This window comes from Artibeus jamaicensis, unplaced genomic scaffold, assembly GCF_021234435.1.
Source record: "Artibeus jamaicensis isolate MK-2021 breed Jamaican fruit bat unplaced genomic scaffold, CSHL_Jam_final contig_2259, whole genome shotgun sequence".
NCBI lineage: Eukaryota > Metazoa > Chordata > Mammalia > Chiroptera > Phyllostomidae > Artibeus > Artibeus jamaicensis.
This window is the reverse complement of record NW_026521468.1, coordinates 4,814,807-4,837,250: the sequence shown is the minus strand read 5'-3', so window position 1 is coordinate 4,837,250 and position 22,444 is coordinate 4,814,807. Positions and strand designations below refer to the sequence as shown.

Sequence of the window (22,444 nt, the reverse complement as noted above, 5' to 3'; positions counted from 1 at the left end):
TGACCAGGACCGGAGGGCAGCTGGCCTCTCTGGCTTCTTCTCCAGCAGGAAGCAGGGGCGCAGGCTCACTCGGGCTGATCAGGTGCTGGATCCTGGCCCTGTCAATCATTTGTCGTGTGACCTTGGGTCAGTTATTTGCTCTTTGAGCCTCGATTTTTTAATTTTGAAAAGTGGAATTAACATCTCCTTCCCTCTAGATTTGTAGTGAGGATTCACTGTGGCAACCACATCAGATACAGAGGTTGGCACACAGTGGGTAGAAAAGATGAAGTGTGCTCGGGACCCAGGCGAACCGAAGGGGTTCAGGAGCGGCGCTGAGAACAGTTCTGCCTGACCGCTGGTTCCTGGCTGCTAGACAGAGTTTCTTAGCAGAGCTGACAGTGCTGGGGACAAGAATGACAGTGACGTGAAAAGAGTCCAGTTCCCATCAGTTATTTATTGAGCACCTACTACGTGCCCAATGTGGTTTTAGCTGTTGTAATCCCGAATGGGAGAGACCTAACCGACTGGCCCTTCCGGGGCAGGAGCTCCGTCACCTACGAGCAGATTGGGTTCTGACAACAGATGACGTGCGGCTTGCAAGCCCACACGGGCCACGGGGGGCGTGGGGTCGCAGTGCCTGGACGCGTTTCCACCAAGCGCAGGTGTGAGCTGGCTCTCCGAAGCTGTCAGACCATCCTTCTGGGTGATGTTTGTTTATAGCCCGCCTGTACCCAGAGTATACAGGGCTGTTGACCATGAAAACCTGTTGAGCCATCGGGACACGAACTCATATAACACATTAGTGACCCTGCTTGATGTGTGAAATTATCGTATAAATCTCAGTGTTGAAAGCAGTTATCTCAGGTGGTGAGATTAGAGACAACCTCATCAGAGGGAGAGATGTGGGGTCGGGGGACCAGTGAGGAGCTTCGAGGGAAAGGCAGACGGCAGAGAGCCCCCGGGTGAGCAGGAGCGGGGGCAGCTCCAGCTGCTGAAGGGCTGGCTGCGCGAAGCGGGTCCTTCTCCCCGGTTTCCTTTGCCACAACAACACTGCAGTGACCTGTCCCAAACACAGTGGCACAGAGTGAGTTTGGGTTGGTGGTTTAAGCTGGGTGGTGCCTCAGGTCTCAGGGGGGCTCCCTGGAGTGTTGGGGGTCCTTGGCTGTCGGCTGGGTCAGCGTGGCTCGGCTCCACATGTCTCTCAAGCCACCTGCTGGCTGCTTGGTGTGTTCCCAGAGCAGAAGCAGAGGTGACGGAGAGCAAGGGGAAGGGCAGGAGGCCCCTGCAGGCTGAGGTTCGGAACTGGCGCACCACTACTTCCGCCGTGTTGCCTTGGGAAAGTAGGTCACAGGTCTCGTTCAGATTCAAGGATGAAGTGGGCAGTGAGGGAGGGGGCAGACCCTGTCCATCCAGTGAGAACAGCTATGAAGTCAAAGGGTAAGTGGCCAGGGTGGGACCGTGTGCCACAGCCTGACGCTTACACAATGTTGAGGCCCCCTTTCAGGAAAAAGAACCTACATTATAAATATGAAATTTGACCCAGGGCTCTGAAAGGAGCCTGGTCACAGGTGGGGTGTTGGTGCTTCAGCTCCACCCGCCTCAGAACAAGTCTTCCTCTCACCGTGACAAGGAGGTGAGAAGCCTGAGGCCCCCGAGCAGGGGAGCCACCCTCATGCTGGTGGCAGAGCCCAGAGAGGAAGCCCCCGGCCCTGGCGCCCGGATTCAGGCCGCTGTCCCCTCGGGGCTCGGTGGAGTCTGGCTGAATGCCGTCTCCGGCTGCTCCTCCGTGGAGAGGCTGAGTGCCTGGGTTTAGACTTGGGTTTCTGTAAGTCTCAGACTCCCCCAAGTGAAAGTCACGGGAGACCCAGGGGAGGCCCCCCCATGTAAGGGCCTGCACCCATGAGCAGGTGGGCTCTGACAACTGACTGTCTGCTGTTCGCAAGGCCGCCGTGTCCGTGAGAAGGAGCTTGTGCATTTCTCTGTTTTTTGTAACCAGGAGAAAAACGTGTCAATACCCCTGCCCACGTGCACACACACACAATGTACACACGCATGCACACACAGGTATGCCAGGGCAGGAGGGACCTCAGGTGGCCTGTTCAGTCCCTTCTTTGACAGAGGGAACCTGGAAGTGTGGGGAAGCCGATGGCCCAGCTCAAACTGGGGCCTCAGAGGATCTTTGGGGACACAGGGTCCCCAGAACAGCCTGACTCTCCCGTGGTCCCCAGAGGAACCTGTATAGAGGAACAGTCTTGCCGACACTTAAAGACAACCAGAGAATTCTCTGTCCCTGAGTCAAAGGGCAACTTCGCCTGGGCAGGCCGGGCCTGGGAAAGCCCAGCATCAGAGTGTGGGCCTCAGGCAGCTCAGAGACTGTCCACTTCCCACCGTCCGTGCCCAAGGAAGCAAAGGTTACCCCAGGACCCCTTGTTTTTTTCAGGGCTGTCATTTTTCCTGGAAGCCAGACAGGGTCCCTATTTACAGAGGGCCCTGGGTGGAGGATGGGCTTACCCAGCACCGGCCCCCAACCCCACCCCCCAGGGCTGACCAGGCTCCCAGCCTGGATTGTTGATGCGGCTCTGGCCACACCCTGGAAAAGCCCTGGCTTATCGGCAGCTGTGTTTTCCTGTCCAAATAGCCCTCCAGCTCTTGTATTTGTTCCTGATTAGGGTACAAGGGGCTCAGGGCCCTCCTTGGGACTCGGTCGTCCTCAAGGTGTCATAGGAGGTGTGTGACCCATAGCAAAAGTGGCTCCAGGAGTAAAACAAGGGAAAGCCTCTATCTTTTTTCTAACGTCTGCACCCCACCTCTGAGGGCTTGCAGGGGTCCTGAGGGAGGAGGGAGTGGGCACAGAGGTGCCAGAAAACGGGCCAAGACCCACAGAGCTGGTGCTTTCTTCTTCCTACCGTGGCAGAAAGATTTTGTAAGGTGGGGGTTGGGGAGGAGTGAGGGATAAGGAGCCCTTGGCATTACTGACAAGCTTCTGGAAGGTTCAGGCTGGGGTTGGCTCTCACCTGGAGGGCTGGTCACAGCTATAAGCGTTTCTGGTCTCTTCCTAGGATAGAGGCCGCTTCTGCCCCTTGGGCCAGCCGTTGCTCTGTCTTTGAGCCCCTTGCTTTGCAGCCTGGCTTTTGACGCCCCCTCAGCCCCATCTTCATGCCAACCTCTAGTCTAGAAGCGCCCCTCTGGCTTTTTGACTTCGGCCCTAAGTTCTCCTCAACACCATGAAACTCCTCACCTGGGCTCCGGAGAATCTGGCCACACCTGAAATTCCGGGCTTAGGGCCTTGTGTCTGTTGTTCTGGCTCTGATGGAGCTGCCGCCCACCCCCCGCCCTCCCCTTTCTGCCAGTTGAGAGGGTTGAGTAAGAGCTGGTCTGACCTGATGCGTCTGTCTGCAATTTCCAGAGGGCGACGCCATGCCACCTCGAAGTTCTCATTTCAGAAAACCCATCGTGGCTCTGTGTAGGGAGGTATTTCTTAAAAGCTTATTCACCATCATTACAGCACTTTGCCCGTTACACCTCCTTCCCCTTTTAGTTTCGTCCACCAGCGGGAAGTGGCTGAAGGAGGAAGTGAGAGTGTGGCACTGAGCAGAAGCAGTAGGGCTGGAGGATGAAGGAGTCGAGACCGTAGTTGGCGCTTGCTGAGCGGCTGGGCCCGAGGGGCCTGTGCGCGGAGGAAAATGCACCTGCTGCTGCTCTTGCCCCTCCTATTCCGGCTCTCAGGTGAGTGAGGCCTGGGTCTGAACTCGGGGGAGAAGCTGATGGGCAGGAGGAGGTGGTGGCAGCAGGGGAGGTGGCCCAGGAGCTGTCCTGCTGAGAGGAGGACCCCATGTCTAAGGAGCCCTGAGCCTGTGCATTTCATCCACTAGCTCACCCAGTGTTTCAGTGCCCGCAGCTGCCAACGCAGAAATGTGCAGCTTGGCTTTCGTAACGAACCTGGCACTGGTGCATAATTCCTCCTACCCGGGGGCTGATCATTCAAAATGCACCGGTGGGTGGAACCCGCTGGTCCAAGCGGTGGAGCCCTGGCTGCTCAGGAGGCTGGTGCTACTTGGTCCCGGATCTTGGGAGTGTGTTGTAAGCCAGGCGGGGCTTCGGGGAAGAAGGGAAGGTGGAGGGCACTTTGGGAGGAAAGCGGGGAGGTTGCCCGACAGGGAGGGGGAGGTGATTCTAGGTATTGGGGGTAGAAGGAAATAGCAGAAATTGCCAAGGGATGGGCACAGTCAGAAGGAGGTGAATTGGTAGGGTGACGAGGGAAAGAGGGGATGAGACGTGGGCAGGGACAGAGGGCTGAAGTAAACTTTAAGTTGATGGATGACATTTTGATTAAAAATCAAGAGGATTTTCTTGAGAATGTGTCAGGGCTTGAGGGTGTTAGGGCTTGACCTTTGGGCTTCTCTCTCTGGGGTCACGCCCTTGTCGATCTCACCTCCTCCCTTGGCTTTAAACACCAACTGTATACAGGGGTCTCCCCATTTTGGATTCCTATCCAGGACATCTTCCTGGACTCCAGAATCTTCTATCCAATCGCCCATTGAACATCTCTGCTCGGTTGCTGACATTTCCTCCAATGTGACCTGACCACACCTCCCCCCTTGAATTCCTTTCTCATCCACCTTTGTGTTTGGGACTCCCATCCTCCCAGGTGCTCAGGCAAAACCTGGGGGACAGCTCTCCTTCCTCTTATATCCCATAACGAGCCTTTGAAAATGTAAGCTGGGTCCTGGCTCTCCTCCACTCAACACCTTCCAACGACTCCCCATTCTACTCCCCATCCCACTCGGAGTGGAAATCCCAACTCTTTGCTGAGGCTACGAGGTGCTCACCACCCAGGTTCTTCCACCACATCATTGCCGTGGTCTCCTCTCTCCTCTGTTCCCTCCAGTTCAACCCTCTTTGGCCACACTGGCCTCTTAGATGTGCTTCGAACATGCCAGGCACACTCCTACCCCAGGGCCTTTGCACTGCTATTTTCTTTGCCCAGGATGCTCTTCCCCAGAGCCACAGGCTCGAGTCCCTCACATCTTTTGTGCCCCTGTTTCTGCCTGAGGCCTTCACTGATGACCCAAATTATAAGAGCAATTTCCTCCTATTATTATTCTCCACTGTTGGTCTCCTCCCTCCCCCCACCCTTGATAAAATGTAAGCCTCAGGAGGGCAGGGTTTTTTGTGCCTACAGCCATCCCAGGTACAGATTGGACAACCAGTACTGGTGTGAATGATCGTATGTATCTCATGGACAGGAAACAGCGTGGTTGCTGCCACTTCCCCCCACCCCAGGCCAAATCTTCCTACTTTTACAGGATTGAACAAGTGAGGCTCTTATCACTGATCAGAGAGGGTGTATATCACTCAGGGGGATGGAACATGGTGTGGCCACTTAGGAAAACAATTGACCTTCTTCCAAATGCTAAACACGTGGTTACCATGTGACCCAGCAATTCCGCTTCCAGGTAAATAAATACCCAAGGGAGTGGAAAGTGTACATTCCTGTAAACACTTGGAACGCCAGCGTTCGTGGCTACATTATTCATAACAGCGCAAATGTGGAGACAGCCCACCACGGGCTGCGCACCACCCGGTGGGCAGGTAAATAGGACAGGGTCGGTCTGCACGGTGGGACAGTCATCGGTCCTACACAGGGGTGCAGCGCTGACAGGCTGCAGCCTGGGCGAACCCTGAAAACGTTAAGCTAAGTGAGAGAATCCAGACACAAAAGGCCACACATCGTGTGAGTTCCATCTGCAGGCAAGTCCAGGAAGTGTAAATTCATGGAGACAGATCGTAGATTAGTCGGCCGGGCGGGGACAGTGACGGCTAAGAGTTGCAGGGGTTTCTCTTTGGGGTGATGAAACTGTTCCGGAATTGGTGCTGATGTCCACACGGCTCTGTGAGCAGACAGAAAACCACGGAGGCGTGCACTTCGGCAGGGCCGGCTGTGTGCTATGTAAATAAATCGTGTCTCAGGAAGAATATGGTCAGTGAGCAGAGAGAAGAACTGGGAGCAGGGGGTTCCGGGGCTGCCTTTGGGGGGCGTGTGAGGACCTGAGGCTCTGGAGGCAGGGATTCACGGGAGCCAGGCAGCCTTGCACGGTTGTGACCCCTGCAATTCGATCGTTTGTTCCATCGGTCACAGAAATGACGTCGATAGTTGCCGTGAGGGAAGCCGAGCTGGTGCCTGGACAGTGTGGGTGGGTGGGATGTTTTAGACGGGGCGGGCTGGAAGGAGCCCTCCGAGGAGGGGACATCTGAGCTGAGCCTGGATGGCGAGGAGGAGCCGGCACTTACGATCGATCGATGGATCGGGGACAGCTTTCCAGGCACAGGAAGGGGCCAGGGCAGGGCTCTGGTGTGGAAATGAGCTTGGCCTTGGTGGGTTTGAGGGACAGAGGGGCCACGTGGCTTTGTTACATGCTTCAGAAAAGCCCGGTGAGTCCGGTTGGAAGGGTAGTACTGGCTTTGGGGGGGGAAAGGGTTTTAAGGGAGGAAAATGACCCGTCCAGGACCGCAGGCTGGTGGAGAGAGAGCCGGGGGCGGCTTGTTGGTGCGGACGGGGAGGAGGCCGACTTTGGGTGAGACATTAGGAGACACGTTGGCAGGGAGCGCACACTGGGACTGCTTTCCCTCCAAGGTCCTGATGGTGAGCGGATGTGAGCGGTGCTGTGTGAGTGTGCGTGCGTGTGTGCACGTGGTTTGGGTAGACTGAGGCAAAGCAAAGGGGAGAGTGTGTCGGAAGCGAGTGGGCATTGCTGTGTGCTAATTAGGAACCTGGTCACTGGTGTGAACCTCCGAGTCACCTCTCACCAGCCTCACCCCCAGAACGTCCAATCACAAGTGACACATGTCCCCGGTGCTGCTTTCCTCTTCCAAGGGGCTTGTTGTTTTGAAAGTGCACGGGAAGAGCAACATCAGCTGGAAAGTGCCCGCTGGGCTTCGCAGCATTCATGTGCTGTGAGAAAGGAGGAGACTCGTAATTACTCCGTTTTTTCAGGGAAAACTGTGCTGCCTTGTCCAACTTGTCCAGCTGCTCCGCAAGGGGCAGCTGAGACAGACCAGATGGGGGTGCGGACTGGAGTGGAGACCAGCTGAGGTTCCTGCTGGGCTGAGGAAGGGACCCAGTCACTGCCAGGGGCTCAGCTTCCGCCTGAGCTAAGAGATGTGCCCTGAGGTCTAGGCCGTGAGTGAGAGACCACGCCTGGTGAGGGCGCTGTTCCGTGCAGCTCAGAGCTGCCCTCTGGGCCAGGAGATGCTCTGCGGGGCTGATGGCGAGTGAGCACCTGGACAGAGGGGTCCAAGCAGAGAGTTGCCCAGACGGTTCAGGTGTCGGGTCCCAAAGCCAATGCTCAGCAGAGATGGGCGGCAGGGTGGCTACGGATGGAGAGCGTGTGGCCATCTGTGTGAGTTAGTTGCCTGGTGCTGTTGGAACTAACCGCCCGAAAGTTAGAGGCTTAGAAAAGCACAACGCTGTTGTGTTGTAGTCCGTCAGCGACAGGCCTGTGTTCCCTCTGGAGGCTCAGGGTGAGAGTCCGGTTCCCTGACTTCCTTGGACTCCTGGGCCGGGCCTCATGCTCTGCTCTCGTCCTACCCGTCAGGTCTCTGGCTCCGCCCCTCTGCCCCCTCCTGTCAGCACCTCGGTGCTCATGCTGGGGAAGTGTCCCCAGCCCCAGATGCTTAATTTAATCACACCTTTAACTTAGCAAATTGGAAAAAGAGACCAAGTGGTAATCTGAAGGAAGTAAAACAAATAAAGTTACCTATATGAGAAATTAATAATTTAGAAAATAAATACAGTAACATTTACCAACGAAATCTTAAAACTGGTTTTTAATGCCGGGGAATGGTCAAGGTGGCGAAGGGGGAGGAGACACAGCGAAGGAGAAAATCTCGTGGTGTCTGTGACCAGTAAAAGGGGGCAGTGCGTGCAACCCAAACGTGCAATTTTTATCGCTGCGGACATTTTCATTATAAAAGGAGACTTTGTAATTCTAGTACCGTGTGCCAGACTTCCTGGGCAAAACAAAGTAAAACAAAACAATAGAACCAATTCAAGAACAATATTCACGAGAAAACACTTTTAAGTAACCAAAGAATTTGCCCCAGTCATTGGCCAGACAGTTTTGTGGATGAGCTTTTAGGATTCTGTAGAAACAAAAATTCCTTTGCTCTGTTCATGTTCCGGTCTCAGAGCATAAAAGTGATGGAAATCTGGAAACCAGTGCGTCTCTAAAATCGGACCTGACGGAGCCCAGGAAAGTGAGGACGAGGGCCTTGCCCTGGACAGACCGGTGGTGCCGGGTGCTGGTGCCACGCCCAGTGGGCCAGGGACGTTCGTGTGGCCTGTGTCGCACCAGCTGCTGCTGTCTCCAGTTAAGCCGTGTTCTCAGATCGAGACGTTCCGCACAAAGTCCGGGTTTCTGGCTCCTCCAGGACAACGGGCTGACGAGAAATGGGGCGGCTCCTTCCCAAGGGCCCCTCCTCTCCTCGTAGCCTGGGGCTTCACGACGTCCCAGGTCTGTCACTGAGGGCTGGTGACAGCTGTCATTTTTCATGGTGTTTGAAGTGGTGTTTCTCTTACAGTAAAGAAACATTTCTCTGAATCCTGACTCTTTCAAAGATGAGGAAAAGTTTTAGAAAGACCCAGAACACATATGATGACAAAAGCTTTGCTCAATCGCACCGGCCTTCCTGTAAAGCGACAGCAGCCAGGGCAGCCTGTGTCCGCAGGAGAGACAAAGGGTCAGTGGGTCAGAAAGGACAGTCCCTAAAGAACTTCCATATTTACTTTTTGACAAAAAAATCAAAGTAATTCAATGGAAAATATGGGATTATGTAGTGTCGGTCCCACAGTTGGTGTCACCTCTTTGGACAATTTCAAAGGTGCCCCTGTGGGGGGCGGGGCTCACAATGGCACCACTGGGGCCTTCAGAACCACCTGGGCCTTCCTCTGCACAGACAGGTGCAGTGGGTGTTGCAGCAGGCCTCCAAGGTCATGGGCACAGTTCAAGCACGACCTCCCTCCTGTGGACACGGGTCCTCTGCCGCTGACTTCCCAGGAGACCAGTTTAACACAGACGTGGGTGACAAGGGACATTGAGGAGACACAAGGATTTCTTGGCCACAGTGATAGGGAGGGGTGATTTGTCAGAAGCTGTCACTGCTCAGTGTCCACATCGTGTCTCTGAGACCTGGGGCTGTGCTGTTGAGGGATTTTGGAGGCGGCTATGACGCAGTGGAAATCTGAAGGACAAAGGTCTGTCTTGAGGAAGGTGATTCCTCCCTGGACTCTGTGCCTGTCACTGGGCAGGTGGACTGACTGGGGCTGTCACTGTGCAGGAGGCTGTGGCTCTGCCCTCAGTGTGGGGGTGGGGAAGGTGACAGGCACATGGGTTTGTGTTTTCCAGGCTCAGCAGCTGTCACCACGTGTCCAGAAGAAGTGAGAGGCCCTGTGTGGGGCTCGCTGACTGTTCAGTGTCGCTATGTCCCCGGGTGGGAGCCCTACGTGAAGTACTGGTGTCAAGGAGCTCATTTCCGTAACTGCAGGATCCTTGTTAGAACCAGTGGATCAGAGCAGGAGGTGAAGAAGGACCGTGTGTCCATCAGGGACAATCAGACCAGCCGCACCTTCACCGTGACCATGGAGAAGCTGATGCGGGAGGATGCAGGCACTTACTGGTGTGGGGTTGAGAAAAACGAAACTGATGACACTGGGACACCAGTTAAAGTGACTGTTGGCCCAGGTAAGAGAGTGTGTGTGGGTGGCTGTGTGACTTCAGGGCCTGCTCTGTCCTTGTCCCCGAGGTCCCTGTCCAGGGACTGTGCTCACTCAGAGGGAACTGTCACAGAGGGTGGTTGAGTCCTGAGGTTTCATGGGACCTGCTGTTCTCATGTGCTCAGAGGGGCAGGGAGTCTCTTAGCAGCTCTTGAAGAGAGGGACTGTCACTCAGGAGTTGGTTAGAGTGAGCAGTGTCCTGGCTCTAGTTCAGACCCTCTCAGGGAGGGGGGCTCAGGAACCTGGGCTGTTTCAGAGCCTCCTCAGCTGGTGGTGACTTGTAGCCAGAGCTGAGTCCCCTTCCCTAAAGCACTCAGAGTACTGGGAGGGGACAGGCAGTGAAGCCAGGGTGACATGCTCTCTGGACTGTCACTCTACCCGGCTCACCTACATGCCTGAGTCTCTGCTTGGGACAAAGAAAGATGGGACCATCATCAGTGTGGTCAGTGCAAAGTCGGAGACACACAGAGTGGTGCCACAGGGAACAAGACCAGAGGTGAGAAGGTGCCTATTCTGGGCCAATGGTCAGCCATGGGCACAGTTTGTACTTGATGTTCAGAGGTCCAGGTCTAGGGGGCAGGGCCACTTGGCTGCCCAGCTCTGCTGCTTCCCATCCCCCAGGTGAGCGCCCAGGAACCAGAACCTCAGTGCTCGGGGCTGGTTCCCTGGGTCCCCCTGGGCCACCCAGAGACTCTCCCCGTCTCCAGGCCTTAAACTCACATCTGCAGAGTCCCTGCTGCCATGTGAGGGCCGTGTTCACAGAGTGGGGACGGGCGTGGTGTCTACACAGACTGCTGTGCTGTTTAAGCTCTATCCCCAATTTCTATTTGTAGTGCTTTCTCTTTCTATTTAGTCAAAAGATTTCACCGTTTCCATTCTAACCGTTTTCTTCTCTCACTGGTCATGTAAGAGGAGTGTATTTTCACCTGGGAACATGTGTGAACGTTTCAGCTCTTGGTTTCTGCCTCAGCTGAACTGGACTCAGAGACACATGCAGGGGTTTCATCTCGGAGTTTTTAGGGACCCGCTTCTGCCGGGTCTCGAGATGCTCAGCGTCTGCCCCTGTCCTCTGTGCTTTAAAAAATGTTGGAGCTGCCGGACACCTGCTTCCCATGCACTTCCGGCTTCCTCCCAAACGTGTGACAGGGAAACAAAAATCTGCAGAATCAATTCAAAAACAACTGTGTATTTATTGTCTAATAAATACATGTTTAAACTTCCGTCTCCTTCCAAGTCCTTTCCGTCTGATGCAACACCCCCACTGAGACATTTTTTCCACTGCTCAAAACATTTTTGAAATCGTCAGTTTGAGGCTTTTTTTTGTGTTACAGCCATTTTTCTTTTTATCCTCTTTCACATCAATGAAGTATACACCGATTATGAAATGGGCAAACATGTTGAAAGAGTCTTCAAAAAACATTCACTGGTGCTGAACGCAGCCTCTCGCAACAACACCAGCTGGTGCACTGGTCCAGATGGGCTCCTAGGAAACTCCCCTAGTGGGGGAGCTGTGCTCTACAAGGGGCCCGCCCTCCAGAAGATAATTCAGGTTGTTTGGGTGCCCCCTCACACACTGCAGCATCCACACCTACTGGTCTTTGGCAGCAGATCAATCATCAGAGTCTATCATTTCTGTGACCAGTCTGCCTATGGTTCATAAGCTTAAGGGATTTTTGATGGAAGTTGTATTTAGTTTATTTCCTTTGCCATGGGTGCCTTCATGAAAAAGGTCACATGGAAAATACTGGGAGGGCTGGTGTCCTTGTAGGTTGTTTGTTTGAAGAGAGGAGGTAATAAGGCTTGTCAGTTTTCTCATTTTTTTAACTCTTGCTTGACTTTTTTTCATTAAATTTAAGAAAAATCTTACAAGACACAGAGGTCCTAGCCCAGGTGTTTTTATCTTACACTGAAGTTGATGGAAAAAATGGGATCATGTGACATGGGTTCCACAGTTGGTGTCACCACTTTGGTCACTTTCAAAGGTGCCCCTGTGGAGGGCGGGGCTCACAATGGCACCACTGGGGCCTTCAGAACCACCTGGGCCTTCCTCTGCACAGCCAGGTGTAGCGGGTGCCCTAGTCCTGCCTCCAAGGTCAAAGGCACAGGTTAGACCCTCCTGTGGACACGGGTCCTCTGCCACTTCCTCCCCAGGAGACCAGTTTAACACAGACGTGGGTGACAAGGGACATTGAGGAGGCACAAGGATTTCTTGGCCACAGGGAGGGGGACAGGTGATTTGTCAGTAGCTGTCACTGCTCAGTGTCCACATCGTGTCTCTGAGACCTGGGGCTGTGCTCTTGGGGGATTTTGGAGGCGGCTGTGACGCAGTGGAAATCTGAAGGACAAAGGTCTGTCTTGAGGAAGGTGATTCCTCCATGGACTCTGTGCCTGTCACTGGGCAGGTGGACTGACTGGGGCTGTCACTGTGTAGGAGGCTGTGGCTCTGCCCTCAGTGTGGGGGTGGGGAAGGTGACAGGCACATGGGTTTGTGTTTTCCAGGCTCAGCAGCTGACATCACGGGTCCAAAAGAAGCGAGTGGCCCTGAGCAGGGTTCGCTGACTGTTCAGTGTTGCTATGTCCCAGTGTGGGAGACCTACGTGAAGTACTGGTGTCAAGGAGCTCATTTCAGTAACTGCAGGATCCTTGTTAGAACCAGTAGATCAGAGCAGGAGGTGAAGAAGGACCGTGTGTCCATCAGGGACAATCAGACCAGCCGCACCTTAACAGTGACCATGGAGAAGCTGATGCGGGAGGATGCAGGCACTTACTGGTGTGGGATTGAGAAAAGTGGATATGACCCTGGGATCCCAGTTAAAGTGGCCGTTTTCCCAGGTAAGAGAGTGTGTGTGGGTGGCTGTGCGACTTCAGGGCCTGCTCTGTTCTGGTCCCCAAGGTCCCTGTTCAGGAACTGTGCTCACTCAGAGGGAACTGTCACAGCAGGTAGTTGAGTCCTGAGTCTTGGGACTCACTGCTCACGTGGACTTGGAGGGCAGGGAGTCTCTTAGGGTCTCTCTGGCTCCGGTGGCTCCTCCAGGGCCGGGCCAGGCCTTTCTGGGCAACTGAGTTTCTCCGCCCACCTCCATCCCTGACCTGTTGCCCAGAGAGATCACAGTGATGGTCCCTGATTCAACCTGGGGGCCATCGGGACCCTCCTTGGTGGGATCCAGAGATCCCAGTTCCTGCCACTGCTGTCCTGGGACCTCTGGTGTCCAGGTGTCCCTGCGGTTTGCGGAGTTTGGAGTCCGGACTCATAGGTGCCGATCCTGTTCCTTGTTCCACAGTTGGGGTGCTGTGGCCCAGTTCCTGAGGTCTGCAGAGGTCTCCACAGTCAAAGAATTATATCCCGGTTGCCTGTATTTTATTCACGAGCTGTGTATGCACCTGGGCTTAAGACAGTATCTCCCCGTCCTAGAGGCTGACTCCTCTGAGAGTATCTTGGTTTGAACCAGTTTATCTTTTGGGCTCTGCTTCTGCTGACCCTCAGACAGCTAGTTCCAGCTCACAGGTCACTCCTGGTGGCAGCTGGGGGACACACTCCACAGAGTCCCCACCACACTGTAACCTTGGGGGGGCTGTTAAAGCTGCAGAGTGTGGCACGTTGGTTGTGTTGTAGATTCCTGACCCTGTGTCTGAGCAGGAACTATTTTAGTTGTAGAAACGTAATAACTTGTCTGATGTAAGGGATCATCCTGAATGTGGTGATTCTGTTAAGGGCTGGTCCCGACCTTAGAGTCTCTTGGGTACGTTACCCCCAAGGCAGCCCCGCTTCTGCCCCTGTACATACTGGGTGAACCAGATGGGGGGGGGGGGCTTTGGCCAAAGTTGTGTGCCACGCAGCACATTGTCTTTGACCTTGCCCAGACTCCCCACCATCCGAGGCCCTGAGTCTGCCAGAGGCCGAGGAGATATGGGCGGTCCAGGCTACAGGCCATTTCCCATGGCCCTGCTCCTGAGTCCTCAGCCAGGGCAGTGCCCACGCCTCCGGGCTGAGAGCCAGGTGCAGGGCTGTGGGAGGGGGCAGGCAGAGTGGAATGTCACCTGTTCTGTGTGCCGAGCAGCCACTACAGTGTCGACCACCCCCACCACCACCACGTCCACAGTGCCAGTCACCACAGAAGCCCCTACAAGCTCCCCGACTGTGAGCGGCCTCCACCCTGAAGGCAGGTAAGTCAGCTCAGATGCTGCTGTTCCCTGTGGCCCGCTTGTCCCAAACTTCTCCAGTGTGGGGATTCATTGCAGCCCGAGGTCCTAGCCAGGATGCAGGGTCCCTAGCCCCTGCCTCCTGCTCTCAGGGAGCACAGGGTCCATGGTGACCCCCTCCCAGACCTGCCTCCTGCAGCTCAGGGCATTGGGAGGTTGTTTTCCTTCCTCATCCCTCCGACTGCACTGAGTGAAGTCCTGAGTACCAGCCCTGTGCTGAGTCTGGTCACATGGACATGGAGTGACCCCCATGGAGCTGAGAGTGTGGGACATGGACGAGCAGCTGGTCACGACAGTGGATGGGTTGGGCTTGGGGGAACGCCCTCGTGGGACCCTCCTCTCCTTTTATTACAAAGCCATTTTGGAGGGCACCCGGGGATGGGGGCTTCCAGGCCGGGAGCTGCAGGTCACCGGGTGGGGGCCTCCCTGCCACCAGGAGGGTGGGATGAGGCCCAAAGGCAGAGGTGTCTCCTGCTGTTTCCAGGGGCATCTTCTCGGAGCTCAACATCCTCCTGCCCCTGCTCTCCACTCTGCTGCTGCTCCTCCTGGCGGCGGCCTCGCTGCTGGTGTGGAGAATCGTGAAGCGACGTAAGAAAGGTGAGAGGCCTGGTGGGGCTGGGCGGGGGCTGGGCGGGGTGGCAGCGTGTGGGGCCCATGGCCGGAGTTGTCACCCAGGAGCCACCCACCTGTCCCAGGGATTACCCATGTGGCTTGGGAGGGGTGTTGTCCCAAAGGCCAGTGGCAGCGGAGCCCTGGAGACCTCGACATGAGTGTCATCTGCCCTACACATCCCTCCTTGCTCTCCTCTGCTCTCTGACCTGCTGCCTCCCTCTCTGTTTCCTGGCTTGGCTCTGGCTGGCAGCAGTGACAATGGCCTTGGGCCCATCTCAGGTGCCCAGTTTCTTCAGTGGAATTCATGTGGTTGCCAAGGAGGCACTGAGCAGACATGGGGATATGGAGAAACGCACCCATGTAGACGTGCACACACATATGTGAATAAATGCACACAGGCCATACACATGCACGCACAGTGAACACACACAGATGCATGTGCACATATGACCACACAACCACACATACACACACCACACACATGACCATACACATGTGTGCACACGACCACACATGCACACACACATCACACACAGAGTCCACCGGGTTTTATAAAAGGGTCGGCAGTAGTTCCTACGTTTGCTGCTCCTCTGCCCCAGCCCCACACAGGCGGACCTGCCGCGGGCACACTTGCTCTTCAGAGAAGAGCCCCCTGGCCCAAAGCCAGCGCTCACCCAGCACGAGACCCGGCCTTGACCCCCCTCCTCCTGTCCGGGTCCGCTTCCACGTCCTCACACAATGCACCTCGCCCTTCTCAGAACCCACTGGGACCTACGCTCCAGCACCCCCCACCCCACAGCCTGGGGGTCATGGAGTGTGGGAGGAGGGAGCCTGACTCTTGTTCATCACAGTGTCTCCCGAATGCGTTGTCTGTGGCTCACACTGCAGGTCTCTCTGCTCCCTGGCACCTAGACATCCGAAGCTAAAAATCGGCAGGGGGAATATTTCTGGTTTCCTCATTGTCTCTGAATCTGGGGGCGGGGGGGTGCCAGAGGGTGGGAAGAGATGGGAGCCAGTGGACATGTGGACGGAAGCCGGTTCCTCTGTCGCTGACCCAGCATGAGCGCTCCATTCGGATGGCAGCCTGGTGCAGTCCTGTCTCCGCAGCTGACTTTTACTGGCGGGGCACTTGCGTGCCAGGCAGGGCAGGCTCAGCAGCCCACTGCCCACAGCCCCCCAGACGACTAACCAGAATCCACTGGGACAAAGGCGAGGAGACAGACATACATGAAGCCGGGCAGGGAGGGATCAGACGGCTGGTGGCTGGGGAAGGTAGGTGTGGACGACCACTGAGGCAGAGACATGGTGGCATTGCAGGCAGAGTCCTGGCGGGAGTTACGGGCTGAGGCTGGGGTGGCAGTGAAGGAAACTCAATTCCTTTGATGGCTGACGGGGCCACCCAGTCAGGTGGCGTCACAGTTCTGTGATGTGACAAACAGATGGGCTGAAGGCCCCTTATTCTTCACGTCAAGAAATGGAAGGAGGGCCCCATGTCACAGCCTGTGTCATGGGAAGACTCAGAATGAAAACCAGGTCCCTTCTCGGAGCTTGGACCCCCATTCGCCTCTTCTGCATTTCTCTCCACCAGGCCTGGGGACTGGTGAGCCTCAGGATGAGCTTTCTAATTCTGATCCTCCTTGTCTTTTAGCTGCCGGGATGCCCCCAGAGCAGGTAAGAGCATCCCTGAAGTCAGACCAGTGACCCCAGATGACCCCTTTCCCGTCTTCTCCTTTTCCATCTCCCAGGGGCCCTGGCTGGCCGTCTGCTGCAGGGCCTGGGAAGATGGAGTGTGTGGAAATAGCCAGGCCGGAGGGGAGGAGGGGAGGAGGGGAGGGAGGGGGCAGGTGCGGGAGACTAGGAAGTGCGGCTTCCAGGGAAGCTGGGGGTGGCGGGGCAGCAGACAGGCTCATGTGTGTCTGCAGCAGCGGGACGTGGGCTTCCTCTCCCAGGTGCTCCAGCCCCTGGAGAGCGATGTCTGCTATGCCAACCTGACCCTGCAGCAGCCTGGAAGCAGCCCCAGCTCCACCAGGAAGAGGGCCCCCGCAAAGCACTCTTCTGTCCGGGAAGGCCAGGAGGAAGTGGAATATACCACCATGGTGTGTCCTTGGTGGGGCGGCCATGGGCCTCAGAGACAGACCCGCCATTGTCCCCTCTTGGAGGGTGGGCTCTCTCCCTGCCCGTGTGGGTACCGAGGAGGGTGGGTGCCGGGCAATATTGCAGCCGTTTGAAGACTTGCCTGCCAGGCTCCCCCAGGCTCTTGGCCTTTGGAAGTGTCTCCAAATTGGGTCTCAACACTGGGGCCTCAACACTGGAGCCTGGTCCACATTGGGTTGGGCAGGGGAGACCCAGACAGGCCCCGGGACCTGGGACTCCATGCAGAATGGAGGCCCTGGCATGGAGTTGAGGAGAGCGTGGCTGGAGCTCAGGGTGCCTGGCAGGGGGGAGGGGGGCGGAGCCGGAGGGTCCCGGAGTGGGCTTCAGAATGCCTGAGGGGTCCGTCCCCCCTCCACCCGTGAGCATGCCTCTCGCCAGACTCGCTGACCGGTGTGCGTCTTTACTCCAGGCTTCCTTTCCGAAGGAGGACATTTCCTATGCAGCTCTGTCTTTGGACGGCTTGGATCCGGACGCAACCTACGTCAACACAGGTGACATTGTCACCCACCTCCCCAGCAGGGGCCATGGGGAGCTCACAGAATACAGCACCATCATGAAGCCCTAGCCTGTGCTAAGGACCCTTGTCCGACCGCACACATCTGCCCCGTCCGCTCCCTGCTCCCAGCCCTCTCGCTGCCCCCAGCTCTGAACTGGGCTCCAAACCTGGTCTCAGGGGGCTCCTGGGAGATAGAAAGGGATCTCTCTGCATCCCTTTTTCTCCTGCATGGCTTGGGAAGAGGCTAGGGGTCTGTTCTGGGGCTGCTGAAGGAGCAATACTGATGATGAGCACAATAACGGCGATGAACTTTATTTATTGCCACGGTGTGTGGTGGGCTGCACCAGGCCCCTAGCGCTGTGGGTGTGCTCATCTCCAGGACCCAGGAGCAGTAGCTCATATGGCCAAAGGGGCTGTGCAGATGTAATTAAAACAAGGATTTCGAGATGGGGAGATTATTCTGGATTATCTTGGGGGGCCCTTGATATAATCACAAGGGCTCTTGTAAGAGGGAGGCCAGAAGGCAGAGTGGCCACGGAAGCAGAGGTTGGAGCGACGCAGCCCGGAGACAAGGAACGCACAGCCTCTAGAAGCTGGAAAAGTCGAGGGATGGGCCTTTCCGCAGGAACTGTGAGCCCAGTGAAGCGGCAGGCATACCTCCGGTCTCCAGAGTCGTAGGTGAATAAATTCATGCTGTTCATTGAGCCCTGCATTTGTGATGATTGACAGCCACACCAGGGAACAAACAAGCAGTTGTGGCCAGTGCTCTGCCTGCAGCCACCAATGTAACCCTTGTCACCATCCTACCAGGTGCCTTGTCACAGCCTCACTTCACACCCGAGGGGTCGCGGTTCAGAGAGGCTCAGTGACTTGCTGAGTTTTTCTACTCACAAGTGCAGGAGCTGGAATCTGGGGTCTGGAGTCTGGGCCACCACCCGGCACTGTGGGTTTGAGGAGGGTCGTGTGCGTGCGCCTCTCTTGCATTTTGTGCCCCTGAGCCCAGTCTCTTCCAAGTAGCCAGAGCAATCTTTGCAAAGCACGGACCTGCTCACTCCCTGCTGATCACCGTCTGGTGGCTTCTTCCCCAGTCCCCAAGGCCACCAGGACCCCTGGGTGCCTGCCTGCCCCTTTGATCCAGTCTGCGTCCACTCTCGTGGATAACAGCCACACTCTGTCACCTGCTGTCCTTCTAACACAATAAGGCTTGTTTCCTTCTCAGGGCACCGGCATGTGCTGGTCCTTCCTTCCAGAATCCGATTCTTGCAGCTGTCTGAGTAGTGAGCTACTGTTCCATCATCACACCCCTGCTCAGACGTCCCCTCTCGGAGCGGCCCTCCCTGTGAGCCCCGGTAGGCGCAGCCCCCAGCAGGCGCAGCCCCCAGCACGCCTCTGATGTCCTGTCACGTTGTCCCGTTTCGCCTCCTTCACAGTGTTCACCACCCTGTGAACTGTTTACTGGTAGGTGGGTTTGCTGTGTCCCACGCTCCCCTCGGCTGCAGCCTGCCTGCAGGCGGGGACTCGGTCTCCTTTACTGCTGTGTCCCTGTGCCTAAATTAATGTCTGGTACATTCCAGGGAGGGAGCCCTGGGCCACCCTGGGCCACCCGGGCAATGTCAGGAATTCTGGGATTGACTTTCTGAAGCATGAAATGAAGAGACTTCTTTCTCACCTCCTGTGACAGGGAAGAGAGGTGAGGAGCCATGGTCCCTTCCGACAGGGGGACAAAGGTCTGTTACTTCACTAGGCCCCTTTTGGAGGGGGGCTGGGATGACATGTCAGGGAAAGGGGCCGTGGCTTAGGAAGAGACGATCTATGAGCTGAGCCAGTGTGGGCCCGGGCGAGGGGCCCAGCAGGTAGAGTGTTTAGCGGGCCATTCTCAGTGGGTCCTGCGGCTGGCCTCAGGCTTCCCATGGCTCTGGACACCCAAGAGGCCTGGGGGCAGTGGATGGCCATCTCAGCATGGTTCTGCTCCCCCTCCCTGGATAATTCCCCAGGATCTCAAGAGCTTTTGTGTCCTGGGAATTTGCAGAGCCCGCGCAAGCTTAAATGTTCTTGGGCTGGTCGTTTCTGTTGCCTGGGTCAGAGTGAGGCTGTCTGATCCAGGCTGTTTGAAGATCTACAGAACAAAAAGTGCCTCCAGGGAGATCTTTCAGTGGAAAAGGTCAAAGCAGAGCCAAATTAGAGCGAGTCCAAGTGTAAAAATGAGAATCAAAGCAGAAAGCCTCGGGCTAGGGCAGCGCTGTGCCACTTTGCTGTGAGTAAGAGGCTTTACCGCCGAGTCACTAAGCAGCTGGCACAGACAATCCCTGAGCACAAGGTTACGTCGGACAGCAAGGAGCTCGTCTGTTCTGGGAACCTGATCCTAGTGAAGGTGACCGCCATGAATCTTCTGACATAAATCGAGAAACTTGGGGAAGAACAGAATTCAGCTCCATGTGGTTTGGATCGCACTTGCTTTTTATCTGGACCATGGACAGGGGCTGGAAGTGCAAGTTTCTGGCAGCCTGGCTGAGCCGAGGAGAAATAAAAATCAGTTTAGAAAGACAGGTCCACTCTGATCGTTTTTAATGCTTTCATCAAGCGTAACAAAAGATGTCTACCAGATGCATCTCTGGGTAGAATGTTGCATCCGGAATTCCAGCTCTCTGAAAAGGGCCCCTCCCATGTCCTCGGAGATGGAGTTGACTGGCCCACGACATTCAAGACACCTGCCCAACCCATTCTGTAGCTGGACGGAGCACGTTTCTCGCTGGTGGTCCTCCTGGGAAGCATCCAGTTTCTTTCTTTTTCTTTTTTAATAAAGATTTTATTTATTTATTTTCCAAGAGAGGAGAAGGATGGGAGAAAGAGAGGGAGAGAAACATCCATCAGTTGCCTCTTGTACGTGTCCTAATGAGGAGACGCAATCTGCCGCCCAGGCACATGCCCCGACCAGTAATTGAACCAGCGAACTCTTGCTTTGGGGGACGCTGCCCAACTGACGGAGCCACGCTGGTCAGGGTGCACCCAGGTACTTTAAGTGTTGAGTCATGACTGCAGGAACCTGCCTCAAAGCCGGCCCACTCTGTTCATGCCTGCACTGTAGTTTACAGAGTGCTTGGGAAGTGGTCGGGGGTGGGGGAAGGGAAGCAAGCATACGCAAGACGTTTGAAAGGAAGTCGTTTAATAATTTTCACCAATCAGTATCTTGCTGTTGTCTCAGCCATGTCCGGCTGTTCCCTAAAGTCTTTGCAAAGGCAGCTTTCGGTGCCGGAATGGTGTCTGTGGTGCATGAGAGAGTCCAGCTACGGTTCCTGTAGCCCGAGTGGCGGTGGCATTGACCACTTTGCTGTATGGGTTCCAGGAAAGCCCATTTCTATCAAGGCCAATGCCAAGATATTTAACCACTCCGCTCTGATAGATTGCCTCATTATTTCCAGCCTGTCCAAAGTTGCTGGGCTTTCCCCCCTCTGGGTTTTGAATTATTAATACTTAAAGATTCTACTTGATAAAAATTGTAGGGTTTGGATGGTCTCCTTTTGAGAACTGTGTGTATGTTATTGGCTTCCAGGAGACTGAGCCTTGCTGAGAATCAGTTGGCAGAGACAAATGTACTGGGCTGGTGACCTTCAAAATACACCATTAAGATAGATGTTGGATTGAAGTGAGCCCAATGGCTACCTTTGCTCGATACCTTAAAACAGAGCAGCCGCTTAGTCTCGGAAGGGCCAGCCTGCTGGAACCAGTTGATTTCACGTATCTGTAATTTTTCTGATCAGAAGGGGCTGATATAGTGGTCGGCCTTTCATTCGACCAAATAAGTGCATTCTTATCCAATGTCAATGGAATCGGTCAGTTCATTGAAAGAGTTGGTTAAATCATGGAGTCAGAAGAGAGTGAATCTTTTTCTCAATGCTTCCTTTCACTCAAAATACCTAAATGTGCAGCAATTTGCTAGTCCTGTGCTGTAGACCGAAGCCGTTGCTTTGCCTCCGGGCCTGTGGGAAGAAGGGGCCGTTGCGGGTTCTGCAGAAACTGCACACACATCGTGTGGGCTGGAGCTCCAGTTCCAGTTTCTCTAACATGGAGCAAGATGCTCTGGACGCTTGTGGAGCAATCTGGTTGCAAAACCCCTTCTTCATTTTTACTCCGACCATTTCACAGCTGTCTCGCTCGTTCCTAATTTGACAGCATTTAAAAAACGATGTGCTGTGATGAAGCCTTTCCAAAGCATTCAGTTTAGTTTTTGTAGCAATAAATAACAGTTCTCCTTCTGTTTATACTCTTGTTCATTTGTCAACACCCTTCCCGTTTATACTTTCATTGATTAGTTTATGGGTACATTAATTAAGTCACATAGCTGTAATTAATATGTGCGACAGGCCTAAGCAAGCTTGGGCCCAAACACGGAGGAGTGTTGTTGAACATGCACCTGAACAGGTGAGAGTGGGAGTGAGCGGGCCGTCAAGGGAGGGCTGAAGTCAGTACATTTCACCAAGAGACTGAAGGGTTGGTTGATCCAGTAAGTTGGTTAAGAGAGGGACTGATTAAGAAAGTTTATACTAAACCATCTGTTACAACCATACTTTCATTAAAGGAAGGACATCCGAGCGCCCCAAGTCACAACAGGAGTCAGTGTTTCCCAAGAAAGGACAGTTGGCAACTTTCTGCCAATATGCATTCATGTTGTGTGTGCCTCGTGTCCTATGCACTGACTGACAGTTTGTTAAGGGCTGGCACTCATGTGTGGACCGAGGATCGGCAGCCACGGGTCTTGTTTATACTGTTCTCTGGACATAGATCCCTCCGTTCAGCCCCGCTGGCCCAGAGTCCAGCCTCCCCCAAAGGCCGCTAGTAAGCTAGTAATCATACGCGTCTGGAGGCTGACTGAGGTCGTCAGTCATGAGGGCCCTGTGGCCCAACATCCCTGGGGACCAGGGGCACTCAGATGCCCCCGCCCAGCGCAAGCCCTTCCCCACAGTGACCTCACACTCATGTGGTCCTGTCCTGAGGCTGTGACGTTCTCATGTCAAGGAAGGGTGACCGCCTCACTGGTTTTGCTGAAGGAGGCTGTGAGGATGGGTTCAGAATGAGGAGAAGGGTGAGACTCTGGTCTTGACAGTCAGAAATAGAGAGGAGACATGCTGAACCTCGTGTGGCAGGAAATCTCCTCTTAGCAGAGGGTAACTTTCTCCCGTGTTCACTGCAGGTCTCAGAAAGAAAATCCCATGGTGGGGGGGGGCTTCCGA

General features: G+C 55.1%; 2 protein-coding genes across 3 annotated transcripts in view; one reads left to right on the top strand and one right to left on the bottom strand.

Annotated features, from left to right (window-relative positions):
• Positions 1-22,444, bottom strand: part of RAB37 (RAB37, member RAS oncogene family) — a 51,497-nt gene that overhangs the window by 19,388 nt on the left and 9,665 nt on the right. The window lies entirely within an intron of this gene.
• On the top strand, positions 3,559-17,920 carry CD300LF (CD300 molecule like family member f). Of its 2 annotated transcripts, none has more exons than XM_053661112.1 (7): positions 3,559-3,708; positions 12,254-12,586; positions 13,855-13,918; positions 14,439-14,551; positions 16,215-16,237; positions 16,516-16,662; positions 17,130-17,920. In XM_053661112.1, exons 1-7 carry the CDS (start codon positions 3,666-3,668, stop codon positions 17,283-17,285), a joined length of 879 nt encoding a protein of 292 aa, XP_053517087.1. In that variant the 5' UTR covers positions 3,559-3,665; the 3' UTR covers positions 17,286-17,920. The 2 variants fall into 2 exon arrangements, with proteins under 2 accessions (XP_053517087.1, XP_053517078.1); XM_053661103.1 differs by having other exon boundaries at positions 13,813-13,918.

Coding starts and splice junctions, on each gene's coding strand:
- CD300LF (XM_053661103.1), top strand. CDS start 3,666: ATGCACCTGCTGCTGCTCTTGCCCCTCCTATTCCGGCTCTCAG. Junction 3,709..12,253: donor CCTCCTATTCCGGCTCTCAG/GTGAGTGAGGCC, acceptor TGTGTTTTCCAG/GCTCAGCAGCTGACATCACG. Junction 16,238..16,515: donor CCGGGATGCCCCCAGAGCAG/GTAAGAGCATCC, acceptor TTCCTCTCCCAG/GTGCTCCAGCCCCTGGAGAG.